The sequence below is a fragment of the Dromaius novaehollandiae genome, chromosome 1 (assembly GCF_036370855.1).
Source record: "Dromaius novaehollandiae isolate bDroNov1 chromosome 1, bDroNov1.hap1, whole genome shotgun sequence".
NCBI lineage: Eukaryota > Metazoa > Chordata > Aves > Casuariiformes > Dromaiidae > Dromaius > Dromaius novaehollandiae.
Window position 1 is genome coordinate 123,566,906 of NC_088098.1, and position 17,216 is coordinate 123,584,121.

Here is a 17,216-nt window from a genome sequence, read left to right on the forward strand (position 1 = left end):
AGTCAACTCTCAAACTAAAAAAAATTATATCCCTGGAACCAGAACCAAAGCACATAAGTCAGAAGTGAATTTTTAGAAGAAATTCCTTAGTTACTACATGAGTTTAAACAAATCCTCCACATCCAGGCTCATCCGTGGAACTTATTCCCTTATCTGCAGATGTTTTAATGTGTAATCTTTTTCTTTGTGCCTTGCTTCCTCTCCCACTTTTTGGTCTCACCTCTGGATTTGTACAAATCCAACACAAATTCATGCTGGTGCCTCTAGCATTACTGTCACAAATATAATTTGCAGATAGGCCTTCCATTTTCTGGTAATATGAAATACCTGCTCTATCTGACAAAGAGAATATTCACATTGTGACATTTCCTGAAATGAATATATTGTCTTCTACAATTCAGTCACTGCCTAGAGCATACAGAAAATGCTAACACAATGGGTAGCTTATAAAATCTGCTGGACAGGAATTTTGAGTAGTTTATTTCCTTAACTAGATGGTTATGGTTACAGGTATTTGAAGGAAAAAAAAAAAAAAAAAAAAAAAAAAAAAAAGACTTCTTGAACAAATTAACAGGCTCTTTTTATACAGGAAGTTGAAGGAAATTATAAATCATATGCACTTAAACAACTAAGCATTTTGTGACCTTTAACATTCCCCCCGCCCATTTTAAAGTAAATCCTCATTAAAAGATGCATCAGTAGTGTCTGAAGTACTACACAGAGTAGGCATACAAAAAGCTAAGACCAAGTCTTCCATACAACTCCAATCAACTCTCAGCAAGGCAAATGTTCCCTTCGTTTTTAGAATACACTCTGAAGATACAAGCTAAGCCATCTTACTAACACTAATACCAGCACAAGAAAAGGACCACAGCTGCAAGCAGAACACCCCTTTTTCTAACCGTTAGAGTGAATTAGCTCCACTATCAAGGTATGGTGTCAGCTGATCTCTAAACTATTTGAGACATTATCAGAAAAACACTTACCTAAATTCAAACTGATATTGCAAAGGTTATTCCATATGAATTTTCAAAATTCTTCTAGCACATACTAAAAACATAAAATAGAAACCAAAATCAAGAGCATCCTCTTGCTTTACATCCTCAGTGGGAACACCAAAGTCAACCTCCTTGAGTCTCTGGAGGATTAAATACAACAGTCAATATAAGACTTGTCTTCTTCCTAGTAGCCAGAGTAGCTCAGTCCTGGTTGAGAAACTTTCCTCTCATCAAACCCTCAACAAATATCTTTATCTAAAGAACTGCTTCTGTTAATTGAAGGAACTGATGCAAAGCATTTTGAAAAGTGAGGTTACAACTATATGTATCTGTATATGGCTTCCTTGAATGAATACTCAAATACTCAAAAGATCTCATCTCAGTGGATCTATAACTGCAAGGGACATCTATGGCACCACTTGTGCAACCAATTTGATCCACTAAGATTCTAAGGAAGTTTAAAAAAAAACCCTCATATTTCTGAGTATTATTATTTCTCTATATTGTATGGATTTTTTAAATGCACTCAGTGGAGCCTTGAGAATTGCTAGTATTGACAAATTAACAAGAAAGAGAAAGACCCTGAAATGAAAAGGAAAATTGCTACAGAACATAGTACACTTCCTTCTCTTTATTCAAGGCTGCATGAAGATAAAAGGGAAACCTGAAAAATTTAAGAACTTGGCAAAATAATCACCAGCAGCTGCTTCACAGCATGGCAACTAGAGCAGAAGCAGGAAACAAATACAGGAATGGCTGCAGGAAAAGAAGCTACAGTTTATATGATTAAAAAAAAAAAAAGAAAAAACACACACTGTGTTGTCTGCCACCTGCTTGATTAAAAGCAAACTGAAGCAACACACCATTGTCAACACTTCTAACAAGACAGTGACAAAACCCTCTTCATGACATCCTAGCCAGTTACCATGGAAATTCTGATTTCACAAATTCAACAATCAATGATTACAGTAAATTAATAAAATACAGTGAAGGAGAAAAACAGCTTATTTTAATATATTTGTCAACTTGGAAAAAGCCTGAAAATATTTCTGAGTGTCCACAAAAAAACTAAATTTCATAAGCATCTATAAAAATGTTCCACCAAATCCCCTGTATGTTCATTGTTTATTGTTGCAAAGGGAAGAGGAAAGGAACTGGAATAATTTTTCCTTCTTCTGTGACAAGAACATTTCACGAATTTTCTATTATTAAACATATATTTTCTCAGAGAAAAAAAGGAAAAAGAGAAAAACACACGTAAACTCCATGAAGCAAATACCAGTTTGGGCTATTATTAGCATGATTTCCTACCATGAGGAAAAGACGACTGATTTGGGAACGCCATATAAGAAAAAAATCCAGCAGATAAAAAGAGAATTCTAAATACTCTATGCAGAAGCCATTGATACCTATTACAGTTCTGTTTCATAAAGGAGAAGGTAGAACAGCGTTCTTTATGCCTCAGCAATACGGAGAAAAAAAAAATCTTATCACCATCGCTTTGGTCACATTTATTACTTGTATTTTATAGCATACATTCAAATTAGTGGTAAACAATTTTATTAATAAAATGGAAAAAGTTAACACTGTAATAAAAAGTTAATCCTGCAACACTTCTTTACTCTTGGCGAGCATCATTTACTAAGAAGAAAGGAGGACTATATAGCCAAGCATCACAAAGTGTTAATTATTAAGTCTTTAATACATTAATGATATGAAAATGGAGAAGTGCACTGCAGCAGCAAAATATTTTACTTAAGACACAAAGAAATCATACATATGACCACAGAAAACCAAAGAACTAGTAATATAAACAGCTGGGTAATAATTTACAGTGAAAGAAATAATTGGAATTCATACTCTTTACTGGGTTCCACATTAATTGTTTATTCAAAAAAAGGCAGTGTTTTAATGCAAACAACCTAGTATAAAATGACAAATCCAAATCCCCAAGATGTTCCTTGAACCTTAAAGATTAGAAAACACCAAGTATGTACATAGGCTTTCAACCAGAAAAACAAAAATGTTCAGTTCTTATTTATATTTTCTTGCTTCTGTAAAAAGATACAATCTGAACAAACAGGGTTTGCAGGTGGGTATTGAGAACTGGAAGCATGAAAAGAATTCCATGTGGGAAAAAAAAAAAAAAAGAGAGAGAAAACAGACACCAGTGGACTGGTGTCCATTTATAAATGGAATACTGCACTGTTACAAGTGGAACACTACACTGATGCTTAGAAACAAAGTGTTGATTAACTCTTAAAGGATATTTTAATCTTCTGGAAAAGAAAATAATTATGTAGACAGTGCTAGATATTGAAGCAATGATCACATGGTAATCTACAACCAGTGAATCTGAGGGACAGCTACAGACTAGACAAGCAAGATATCTATTTACATGCTGGCCCCAATCTCCCCCCCTCAATCAAGAGAGGATATTCCAAAAGGCTTCTCTTCCATTCCCTTCTCCACCCACCCACACTCCACACAATTCACCAAAGGTGCATCTAATTTATAAATAACAACAGCCACCAACCTAAGAACCTCTTGATTTAGTTATAGCTCCTGCCCTGCAACAACAGAAGTTTGAATAAGGCTACCTTCAGCTGAGCAAGGAGAACAGACACTGGCCCAAATTCTTCAAAAGTTGCACTATTTTTTCCCCTATCAATGACTGGTTGGATAATTACCACCTCCTGGGCTGTAGATGACTTAAAAGAACGTCTCCTCTTCTTTTACAAAGAAAAGCATACAACACGTATTTGATGAAAGGTAACCTATACTAATTCAGCAGAGACACTCTCCCACTATATATGGATGGCAAAATACTCCTAACTTCCCTTACTTTCTTACTCAGTATCAATTCCTGACACTGCTTACACAACTTCTTTATAGGCTCTCTGTGCAGCTCATACTGCATTTTAAATAAAGTTTCTCCCTCCTCTTAATACAGTTTTGCTCACTTTGTATTACATATTTGGGGTGTATTATATGATGGCCTCAAGAGGAATTCAAGAGATGCTGCACACAAACATGCTCATGCCCCAAACTTGGACGTCATGGGAGGGGGGGGGGGAAGAGGGGGGCAAGCTGGGTTCTTCAGAAACTTTCTTGCTGCAAAATTTCTACAGGGTATTTGAATGTCAAAAAGTTACTGTAATCCACTAATACTATTTAAGATCATCAGAAGTCCTTACCATGGACAGAAAGTAGTTTGAACAATGGAAACAGATTCTCTTCATGCATAATTTCTCATGAATTGTATCATCAACTTCAGCCAGTTCATTTTCCCACGACTACTGACTGCTTCATGGAATGGGACACAAGAAGAATAAATACTGTAAGCAGGACAGAAGAGCAAGCAGTTCTTGATACATATCGTGCATATCTTCGTGATTCCAAATACGATGACTTTTCTTAAAAAGCCACTACTGCAACCTACCTTAGCCATAATTGGAAGATATATTTGTTACGGATACCAGCCTCAGTATAATATGGAGAGTAGAAGAGAGAAAGGAGGTGAATCAGCCCAGAGCAGAAGTAAGATCAAGACTGGAGAGTTTACGAGTGAAAACTAACACAGAAACTATCTGAAAGGCAAACAGCATAACTGAAATATGTTCTAAAGATTGGAGGAAAGAACCACACTATCACCATAAGGAGAAAGCAATTAAAACAAACAAACAAACAAACAAAAAAAACCCTCAAACATACTGAGGAGAAACAGTATCACTAAAACAAATGCTACAACCAGAGATGGAGAACAAAAGATACTAGTAGCTTAGAAATAATTCTTCCTGAAGCCAAACATCATTGAAAAATGAGCGATAATGCTTCATAAAAAGAATAGAACGGCTGAACAGAATACAAAATATAACATATGCAAATCAATGACAAACGGAGAAAGTGACATTTTACCAAAGGAAAAAAAAAAGCATAACCTGTCAGCACTGAATTGAAAATACTTAAAACAAATTGTAAGACATTCTTTGAGTGTTTTCTGAGACAGGTGTAAACTCAATAGTGCAGGCCTCTCAAAGAAAATATGAGAAGTTCAGTCACTTTTAAGCTAGACTGTCCACAACGAATTACATTTTGATGAAACATTAGTTAACTGGAGCTAATGTAGTAAATCATTCTGCATTAATTCCGAGATCACCTTTAGGCTGTAAACTCGTTAGTTTTCTCACTACAGTAGCACATACATACACACACATATATAAAAATATATACGTATTTACATATGTATGTATACTACACATTATATAGATAATTAAAACACATTCTAAACTGCCAGTGAACAGACCGCTCTTTATTCTGTCCTAGAAAAATGTTTAATTATGAGGAGACACAGAAGGTCTTATAAACCCTGTGTGAAATTTCATCCTTCCAAATACTGCATAATTCTTCTATTTTTAAGAGTGCATATATACACTTTCTTCTTCTTCTTTTTTTTTTTTTTTTAAGCACTAGATTTCTCAATGGACACGTATTTTGGCTATTTTTTCCTCAGAGAATATAGGAAGTTTTTTTATTGTTATTTTTACTAAATTAATTATGCTCCAATCAGAATTTCAGTACCTTAATTTAGCATTAGTTCTGGAGCTAATGAATAGTTTACCACACCATAAAATATAAGAGTACTTAATCTAATTTTATTCTAGTAATTCTTAAGTATACCAACACAGAACATGACAAGTGAGATGCAAACACATCCTCCTTCAGAACATATAGTTAACTTTGATAGACAAACTTATCTTTTTTGAAGATGCTACATCAGTTATATTTGAGAGGCTAAGGATTTTCATAAAGATTTTAATAATATATACATCAAAAAATGTTTATTATTAATTTCACTTGTAAATAACTTTGGAAATAGAATTAAATCAACACAGGAAAAAAAATGACCAAATGAAGCCACTGTCTGAATTAACAGCTGCCTGTTTCGCTTAAGTAAAAGAGAAGCTTAAGTTAGAGTAACCACTACTTATGTGAAGATCCCCTCATCTGGACACAAGTCTTGGAAATGAAACAGTGACTATCAGTTATCAAGCACAAAAAAAAAAATGAAGCAATGAAAGAGCCTGAATAAAAAGTAGTAACTGGAAGTATTAAAGAGAGACAGAGAAATATACATACATAAGCACGAGAAATTCTGTCTACAAATACTCTGATGTTGAAAAAATATTTGTGTGTGAAAATACTTAGCTTCATACTAATAATTTTTTTTGATTAAATACAAGGTGATATAAAGGAACAACTATTACATAATATTAAAAAAAAAATACCAACAACTGTTTTGCTCTACTAAACCTGCACAGTCTAAAACTCAGTTTCAAAAGGGCTCAAGCACCAGAGGTGGCCCCATTTTCAAAAATACTGTTCGTTGCTTAATCTGAAAATACAAGGAAAAGAGGATTTATTTTAGAAGGATGGAGAAGATAATGGGGCAGAAGATGCTTATGAAGGAAGTGTAAAAACTAATGCTAATCAGGTGGGAAGTATGGGATTTTCAGAACCACATGAGGCATAAAATTGGTAAGGCCACATTAAGACATAAAGGATAAAAATTATATAAACAGAAGGAACCTTATTTCAGATACTGAAATAGCTCCACTTCAAGGATTCTCTGAGTGCTAGTACCTCTACCGATTAGCATAGCCAGTATACTAAGAAGGATGCCCCAAAAAAATTTTCTACCACATCACTGAAATCTTGCATACAGGTACCACTTTACATATACTCCTTTTTTCAGAGCCATTTTTATATACTGCTTTTGAGACTGCTGAATTATGCTCTTAGACAATGGGAAGCCACTCATATAAAAGTGAGCGCAGTGGAATATAAGCAAGTGTGCATGCTTATAAGCAAGTGTGCCAGCTTAGATAGAAAAATGTTCTGGAGAAGAACTTTCTGCCTAGTCAACACCTTAATAAGCTCCACAATCCCCATTCTCCTATAGAGGATCTGTAACTTTTCTCTGCTAATGCCTGCAAATGCACAGCCTTACCCCAACCTCTCCCACTTTATGCAGTATTCTGAACCAAGAACAATTACCAGGAGGAAATAAGAACACAATCCTCCTGATACAGTCATGCAACTAACGACCAGCACCACTTTTGAACAGAAGAGCTGGTATACCTCACTCAAGGAAAGAGGTAACATCTGCTTGTACTATATACTTGTGTGGGGTCCATTCACGTAAATACCAGAGTTGGTGTGCATGCACTACAAAGTGCAAGACCTCATTATTTTAGCTGCGAGTGTGCATCACAGCATGCTTTAAATACTGAATAAGATGACAGTACACCCAAACATTGCTCAGGAGTTTGCCAATGGAGATCTCTGAGAAGTAAAACTTTGTATTGGATTTTCACAGACAAGATATCCTAAAGAATCCAGCAATTGTGCGGTAAATAACCATGCAGGCTATCAACACAGATCATTTTCATTAACATTTCCTTGGAACTGGATACGACCTCCTTCTTGAATAATGCTTCTCAAGCCCTATCAAATTTGACGTCTGATCTAGAGACACACATTAACAAATACCAAACGGAAAAACATACATTTATATTGCTTCGCCATGTACCCCTATGTATCTTTAGAGAAGCTATTGAACTAGAAAATAAAGGCTGCTTCAAAGGACACAACTGTACTTACAGCAGGTCTGAAACCAATACCATATTACAGAAAACAAAATTGGAAAAAATGCTCAAAAAAATCACCAAAAAGAGGAGAAAACCTTCAAAATATTCAATAAGCACATTTATCTAGGATATGAAAGACCAAGATTCAGGACTTCTATTTCAAACAAAGATTTGAATGTGGGTAGCCCATATTTATAGCAAGTGCCCTAAATATCTGATTCTAAAATCAATCTCACTTTTAAGTCAAGGTCACTATGGTAATTCATAGTAGGACAGAGGCACAATGACACAGACTCAACTTCTAGCTATATGCAGAGGACTCAGTTCTACTTATCCTTTCCCCACCCGCAACAATATACTAGTACTCAGCCAAGCCTGTGTAGACAATACAGATTTTGTGGTTCTAAACACAACTGGTCAAAGAAGAACTCAATCCAAACAAAATGCTATAGCAGCAGTTAGAGTAAAGTACTAGGGAGCCTGGGACCACACCACGATCTCTCTTGTTTGAATCTACATAATGAATATAGCCTTAAGTATGAGTTCTTCTCAATTCCATCATGCTGCTATTCTTCAAATATAACTATTTGCAAATATAACTATTTGCAGATATTATTCGACCATATCCAGCTGGAAAAGGCACAACATCTCCTTCGGTTGGATCTAGCTTTCCATTACCACACATGGAAAAAGAGAGACAGACAGACAGAAACAGACATGAAAATTTAGTCGGAGGGAGGTGGCAGAGAAAGGAAGTAGAGAGATCACAATTTACTCAAAGAAACCCTGAAAAACAGCACCTTCTTCATTCCATATCTTTCCATCTCTACTCCATCTGGCAGCACAACAGCTTTCCCATTATTACTTACCCAATATATAACATCTCCACATAATAATCACTTCAATCATGCCAGTCACTCAAGAAACAAGTGATCAGCTCTTTGTAGAAAACGTTCGGGGAGGATGAAAAAATACAGAAGTGACAGAGTTTAAGAACATTTAAAAACAGTTAAAAATGCATTAAATTTAAATTAAAGACATTTATAAGTAATCATAAAAGGCAAAAGGTAACGTATAAGTCAGTCCCAAGTGTCAATCTTTTTAATCTCTTTATTTAAAAATGTCAAATGTAGTACAAAAGGTTTATTTTACATAGTTTTCTGAAGTAGCAGATTTCTTTTATCCCAAAAAGTAAAGAGCCATTTTGGGCCACCAGTGGCCCATCCTGCGCAAACAACAGGAGGTGTTGCGTAAGTTTTATGCTTAAGCATAAAATTTTGTATAAAGTTTTATGCTTAAGCTTGGCATATGAATAATACTTGTAACAGAAATATAATTTATGTCATCTTTAGGCCACAAATGGAGAACCAGCATCTCATGACATGAATGTGGCCATTCTATATTGCAAATGTGGCTTACAGGGAAAAACTCCCAACTACTGAACTCTGTGCAGCTGTTCAGCACATAGAGGGGCTGCCACTGCTTTCAACGTCCTGGCCAATTAACACTGAACAGCCAGGGAAAACAGGCTTCCCCAGCCAGCAGTCAGGGCCTGGCAGCACTGACTGGGGGGCAACTGAGAAGGGTTTCCTCTCCTATCTGTTGCTCCATCCTCTCCACACACTCAGCAGCTGGAAGAGCTCCTTAAGCAGAGTCCTTGATAACTGAGGATAGGAAGGCCCTTGCCTGCAGAAAAGGAAGAACAGGGGAGGCAGGCAAGTGAGCCAAGACGACTAAGGATGATGAAAGAGTCCTGGAATCAGGGCAGAGAGGGCAAAAGCACATTTGCAAATACGTGTTACAAGTTGTAGGAATAAGATCTAAGTTTTTAGTTAGTCTATTTGTAGGTTAGCATGACAAAGTACACACCTGACTCTTAAGTTATGCTAAGAAGCAAAAAAACAAAACACCATATATTAAAAATACATTTGTTTCAAATATTATTTTTTCACAGCAAGCAGTTTTAAAAACCTGAAAATATCTGTGGAATATTAAAATGAAGTACTTTTTAAAATTTGCAGCTCTTTGTTCATTGTATTTCCCTGCCTCTCCAGATGTAAAGATTTGGCTATTAACTTTGTGTTAGGCTGTCTCACACCCAGGTAGCCTAAAGGAGCAGAACCTCAACTCCATTCTCCTTACTGCCGCAACACTTAATAGCATAGTTACAATGGCACACATGGGACCACAAGGTGTAGGAGACATAAATTTGTCAAAATGTATTTCTTCGGCAGAGCAATGGCATGAGATAAGAGACTCTGGACCTCAGGCTTCCGCACTGGTTGTTTCACATGCAGTCCAATGTGCTTTCATTTTCTGTGGGTCAGATCAAACGCTACCTAAAATCCATTTTCAGAAATATTTAATACTGTCTAAGAAGTACAAAACAACTTAAAATGTGAACTGCTGTAATCATTAAGTATACTTACTGGTAATAGCCATAATTATCTCCATAATTTGCAGTGATACAACATAGGCCTTTGGACTGAATTTAATATTGAAGTATTACTTTAGATCTATGAACAATAAGTGAGGAGAGAACACTGCAACTTCAAAACACATCTATCAATGTCACAGCTGCAAAGGTAAACCTAAGGAGGCATGTAACAGTGCAGTGTTATACAACAATACAAGATGCAGAACTCTGCAGCAGACTCATTAAAACTATCTAAAAAAAACTTCAAGTACATAAATTGTTGGATGCAACAACCAAGATGAGTATATACTGCCAAAATAAGGCAGATGAAAAAAAGCATACACAATTCTGGAGTCCACCAGAAGACAAATTTCAAACAAAGATAAAATGAGACAGACAATCCTGCTAAGTCTATTGACCCATGCTATGGGTCTGTCTGGCCCAGCATACTGTCTACGCATTCACTTCAGCAGCACATACCCTAAAATAATAAAAGATCATCATAGCCTTTCCATGAACACATTCTTGAAAAAGAAACACAAGAAAAGGGTTAACATATAGTAATATTTTCCCTAATACCTTTGCAGACTACAGTATTTTAAGTTCAGGAACTTCTTCAGCAACAATAGCACTGTTGTTCTTAACTGCCCTTAATGCATTTTTCTTCCATTAATTTCCCCAATCACTTTTTTGTACCTCGTCCATTCATTTAACACTCACAGCACCTTGCAGTAAGGAGCTCTGCAGATTAGCTGCAAGGAACTACTTTCTTTTTCTTTGTTCTAATTTGCCTTCTGGTAGTTTCAATCCCCTAGCTCCCTCACTATAAGACATGGGGAACAATCTATCCCAAAAGCAGAAATACTACTATCAAACCTTGGTGAGAGCTGATCAACAACATCCTATACTATTCCTGTATTTTCAGGAAAGATAAATACATTTATAGAAGAACTACAGGGCTAAGAGAAAAGAAGAGCCTCTCTTACAATAAGAAGCTAAAACAGCTCAACTTATTTAGCTTAGCAAACCAAAAGCTTGTTTAACATTTTCTACAAATATCAACAGGACAAGCACCAGGAAAAATGAGCTATTTCAGCTTAAGAACAATGTTGACAGAGAAACAAATATGTGTAAATTTAGACTGAAAATAAGAAAAAGGGGAATGGTAGGGGCAAAAGAACAATCACTTTCAAGAAATAATGATTTTCATAAGTGTAATGAGATATATGACATAACTGCCTGCAACATGAAAGGGTGGGCTTCAAAAACAGCTGGAAACTCCTCTGTAGTCCTATGTATTTTCGTGTTCTCTCTGTGAGACTCTGGGCAGGATACCTGAAAGTAACTGCTATCCAAGTGTGACAGACCACTATCGATTACTTGCTCCAAAGAGTTAAACTGTGAAACATCTTTTCAGATTACATTTTGTATGAAGTTTCGCCATACTCTAACAAGAGAGGTATTAACACTGTGGTTATGTCAATCTCACCTAATGTAACAACTGAAGTTTCCCATCCTCATAGAAATTAGCTTTCCTTTACACAAAAGTAGCTTCCCGAAACTCACTTTTGAATAAATGATTTCCCCCTAAATTTGAAGGAAAGTTTTAGTTTAACAACTCACAGAAAAAAGAGAATGAAAAAGTAAGAGTATTGACAAAAACTCAGCAATCCTACATGTTGTGATATGCTTCCAAAACTCTATGTAAAGGATTAAATTTGTTTTTGAAGCAAAAAACCTGAACTGCTATTGTTAACTTTCTATTCTCTTAAGTTAACAACCCATTTAAACAGGCATCCAAAAAATGGGAACAGAAATGAGACTGGATTGCACTTTATAAAAAGCTTAGAATGTCTTGACACCAAATACGCGTTGTCACCCATAGTGCAGTACCCAATGAGCAAACAGCTCTGTGACCCCCACAGCTATCAGTAATATGCTGCAAGGCAAGCAGGCATTCAAGAACAATGGCAGTTACATTAGAAAGAGTATTTTTCAGAGTTTTATAAGGCTAAGCTACTTTCTCAAGTTTTCTAAACACAGTCTTCCATGCAGGTGTGTTTTCTTCTAAGCATCTTTCCTCCACCCCCATTCAAATGAGTAGGAGCATCCAACTTGCTTTCTGCTGTGCAATTCATCTTGTTTTTAGATTTCTAACTTAGACTTACTTTTCTTTCCAAAATAGATATGAACAGCCACTGTCACCTATTATTTCAAAATGTTCCTAGCTCTCAAAAAAAGGCTGCCAACCTTTCTCTCCAAAATAGAAACGGTGTCAACAAAATCAGAAGCAATTGACAAAAGAAGAAATAAATCCAGTAGAATGCACTGCTACAGTTGGATCCTGCTTTTGATTTTTATTCGGGACTCAGTACTGAATCTGAAAAAACTTACTACCCATTTACATCAACCCAAGTCTGAATCTTTGTGCTCTCTGTGGCAGACCACTGGCACAGAATTTTAAATCTTGAGAAACTTTATCTTCAGCAGTGCTATTTTCAGTGCAGCTGGTACTGATATCCTAATGCTACTACATGCTTTCACTATCAAAAAAGCTCTCACTGCCTAAAGCTATATTACTATCTATAGTGAAAGTTACTGCTTTCGCTATCACTATTTTGCATAAAGTTCATCAGAAAATGTAATATACCTATTAAATAGGAATCATAGCTCTAGGTTAGTGAAACAGGTTTTAAAAGGGACATACTAAATATAAAAATAGTAAGTGAGAAGACCGTTGTCAATAAAATTTAACACATAGTTTGTTAACCGGAATCTTGTGGGAGCTCTTCCAGAAGGTTTAGAGCAACTAAATAAACTCTCAGAAGCAGAAAATATAGTTCTGCAGAAATAGCAGAAAATCATAGTTCTGTCCACAAGAATCTGACAACAGTCGCTGGGAAGCAGCTACTAGTACTCTAGCTGCAATTAGGGGTAGCTGCACTCTACAGTTGAAGTATAAGCAAAAACGTATGAACTATTATGTTAGCACTGATCCAATGCAGGAAGATTTTCCCTTCAGAGAAGGTACGAGTTCAACTGCTAACATAATCGAACAAAAACACACTTGTGTGCCACAAGAAAACCACTACAACTTATTGTATAGATAGAAGCAAGGCTCAGGGACGCCTGGGCCATTTTGAGCACCAGCAGTCACATAAGACAAGGATGGCATGCAAGTCTCAAGGCTGGTGTACAGAGGTAGACCACCAAGCACAGAGAGGGGAAAAAAACAGGTTTAGAATATAACAGCGCTGACAGTCTTCCTGGAAAGCAGACTAAGAACTGAATGATAGGGATGCTGCAGGCAGCTCCTCTTCAATGGCAGACAGTGGCAAAATGAACATGTGCACATTACAGGCTTCAAAAGGAGGTGGTGTCACCCATGGAGGTCAGAGTTAAAGTTATGTCCGTGGGTATTACAATTTCATTTCTTGGTTATAGAAGTCTTGCTAAACCCAGTCTGGAAGGGCACAAGGCATCACGGGATAAAGTTAACAGCATAAACCAAACTTTTATGCTGCCAACATTGAATTTGCAGGGCAAGGGTGGAGCAAAAGAAAGAATTATTTCTCCAATTACGACAACTGGAGTAGCTGTTTTCCTGAGGGACTGCATATGACAAAGCTGCGACTAGCTAAAGGATACTGTGCAATTCTCAAATATCCCTCCCCACTCTTGAGAACTCTGCTATAGTTAAAGGGACTTACAAGCTTCTATGCAAAACTCTTCCTTCTCTTCCTCCCTAGGCCTTTATCTCATTCATTTCCAGGACTCATTTACAACCACTGGCACTCACCTACTGCGTGACCTCATGTGCCGGATGCAACAGGTCAGTTTGCACCTGACATACAGTCGCAGGTGAGGCAAAAATCTCATACTGCTGTACTACAATAGGTGGTCTGCAATTCGGTGCAGCCTCAAGATCAAAAACATGCTACGGTGAGGTATATTTCTTAATCCAGGATAAGCACTGCAAACCTTCCCTGTCCTGTGACCTGCCTACCCTTCTCTGTCACAAAGCCTGATGGAAGTAAAACCTCTCATATTTCACAGGCCTGCGTTTAGAGTGAACAAGTAACGGTAACATTTAAGTCCCAAACATGGTCTATTTCCAAAATCTCAGAATGCCCCCCTTCTGCTAGTTATCATAGTTTTAAGCACATGAGAGAAGACTAGCATGCAACTTACTGCTTTAATTATGTGGCCCAAGCCATGTGCTGACTCTGACCCCATCAGACGCCTGAGACATCTTCCCTGCCTTGTTCAGACACCTGCAGAAACACACTTGGCTATTTGGTCTTTCTTGTGTTGGAAATCTCCCTCCTTCCTATGTGCTGTGTCCATCTGCCCTTTTTTCCCTCCTTCAGTTCAAATCACACACCTGTCTTTTTTTTTATTCCAGAAATTAAATGTAAAGCTACTTCCGATGCCTATACCTGCTACATGCGGTGAAGGCTCACATGGCAGTAAGACTGGCTCACTTGAGAAAGTTCTGGTAGCCATACCTCTACAGCTTTCATAATGGTTCAGAAATGCTTAGAAGGACATGAGCTCAGGGTCTCATTCACTGAAGACACAGAAACAACTCAAACCCCCAAGACCGCAGACATCACAGTATAGGCAAAAACGCAGGGCTTTTTACATACTGCCTGCATAGAAATGTAGCTAACACTGCATCATTTTCCCAGAGATCATCTGCAGGCTGCACGCGTGGAAATAAAACACTGAATACTTATAAAATAGCATGCAAGGGAAAACAATTTTAATATATATTTTAGAGTGATCCTTAAAAGTGGCTATTACCACAATCATTTAGGCCCCTTTTACAAATTTACTTGCTGTATTAGTCACAAGACACAGTAGTGGACTTAAGGAAAGGTGGAGAATTTAATTAGTAATAGTGAAAATAAACATTGTTTGGAAAAAAAAAATCTAAAATTAAGGAGGAAGTGTCCCTCTCCCTCACATCAACTTATGACCACGTGCAAGCCTATGACTCACAGCTCACATATATGATGACACTCCGCGACAGAGCTAGCTACACGTGGAATTTAAGATAAGCAAAACTACAATTCCAAGAAGGGAGGGGGAACACATGAAAAAATGAATCCGTTAACTTGATAGAGAGGTTAGGCTGCCAACATTACACATGCAACGGAGCTTCTAGCTCTGTTCTTAGATAGCCAAAAAAAAAAAAAAAAAGACGACTAATACAGAGCTACGGTTTCATACAGACACTTAACTGCAACTTGATTGACACTCTTCTGCACTAAATGTCATTTGTCAATGGAAACTTCTCTCAGAGAAATTCATGCCCACTTCAGCTCAATCCACTAAAACACTGCTGTGCAATAGTTTCCCAAGGTATCCCTTCTCCAAAGCCAAGAAAACTATCTGTAAACTCTGCATGCAAGGCAAGAGGTCCAACCAAAGGGATAATCAAATACCAAGATTTCAAGACATGGAGAGGAAGAAAACTCAACATTTCATTTTTAATGTGCACATCAATGAGTAATACAACTCGGCTTTACGCCAACAGCCAAACTAATTCAAAAGTAGCACTTTCATCTCCTTATCTGACTGTGAAAGCAGAGGCAATACCATGGTACTTGCCCTAATTATTTAGTAACTGTTCATTTCTTTACTGTCTAGAAAAAATGTGAATTTCTTGTATTTAAATGAATTACCAATTTAGTGAATAATATAAAGTTCCATAAATGTTATGTCACCTTAAGAAAGTATCTGTTGTTTAGAGATGTTCTTCCACCTGCCATCTAAGTAACACTGGTCATTCCCCTCTCACTGCAGGTTTAATCCACAAAGTACATCTTCTAATATTTTGTCCAATCAAGTTAAAAAACATGGAAAAACATACTAGCTTGTAATTAAAATGCAAGTTGATACAGCAGTTTCACCAGAGGAAAGTATTTACAAACAATAAGGTTTTTTAAATTCAAATTCCAGAAAGCAAAATTACATTTTAAAGCTTCTTCTTTACATCGAAGCCTCCACATACTACAAAATGTGAAAAAATATAAATGATCCACAAACTTAATTCTGCCACTGCAGCTCTATTGTATTTCTATAATCTATTCCCTTTTTTAAGCTTAGAAAAACAATTCTTTTTAAAACTTAAAAATGCGAACTATAGTTCTGAATCGTTTCTAGAAAATAAGAAGAGTTACCTATTTCAGAAGAGTTTCAAAAAAATGCAATACAACATATAGTAAAAACACATGCTCTTTTACACACAGTTTCAGACCACAGTCCTGGTGTAAAAATTTTAGATATGGGCAATCACACAACTTGTGGCAAACCTTTTATTACAGGTTTGTTTTTTGGTTTTTTGTTTTTTCTTTTTAAGGGCTCTGCAAATGTTTCCTTAAAAGCTAACATTTCAGAATAGCTTTCCTCTAGAGAATATTTTATCATAAACAGGGCTGAATTCTGTGCAAGCATTGTATAGTACAATATTACATACTTTTTGCTGGTCGCTTGGGATGACTGATAGAGATATCACATTGACTTGATCTCTAAAGTACATTACTTTGGACCTGATTTAAGTTTCCTTACATAGCTCGATCTGTAACTTTTCATTCTTTAGAAAACATGGTAGATACCTGTTCAAAGCCAAAGTTAATACAAGTAGTATCACAACACCATATGAAGGCCATAGCTACAGACAGCAACCCCATTTTACAAAAGTCAGCCCTACTCTACCAAGTTCTGTCTGCACATACAACACATGCAACAAGGTAAGAAAATTTCATACATATTGGTTCAACCCTCTAACTAGAGTACAAATAGACAGCTCTTACTAGTTTTGATTTTGACACTGCACATAGCAGTGCAATTATACCAACAGAAAAAGTTCTGTCAGCGTACACTGTTTCCTCTTACATTAGGGATTGCCAAGAGAGAAAACACCAACATAGCTACAGCAGCAGAGACTGCTGTCCAAATGAGGCCCAAGTGTTAATGTAAACACTGAGAAATTATGGGAATTAGACAGTATACTCATTCTAAGACTTAGGTACCAATATTTACAGATATTGATAACTACTATTCTTCAGTAGTGGGAGGTTTGGGGGAGGTTTTGGGGGGCTTTTTTGGTTTTTTTGTTTTTTCTGTTTTTTTAAGAAGATGGCA

General features: G+C 36.7%; 1 protein-coding gene across 14 annotated transcripts in view; it reads right to left on the reverse strand.

The window, feature by feature from the left end:
- Positions 1-17,216, reverse strand: part of KDM6A (lysine demethylase 6A) — a 159,176-nt gene that overhangs the window by 128,535 nt on the left and 13,425 nt on the right. The window contains exon 1 of one of the 14 annotated variants that reach the window (XM_064497267.1): positions 4,196-6,170. The exons of the other annotated variants lie outside the window; for them this stretch is intronic. Coding sequence (XP_064353337.1) covers positions 4,196-4,240 — 45 coding nt within the window. The 5' untranslated portion in view covers positions 4,241-6,170. Of the gene's footprint in view, positions 1-4,195; positions 6,171-17,216 lie in introns of those variants that run through there. 14 annotated transcript variants of the gene reach the window in all.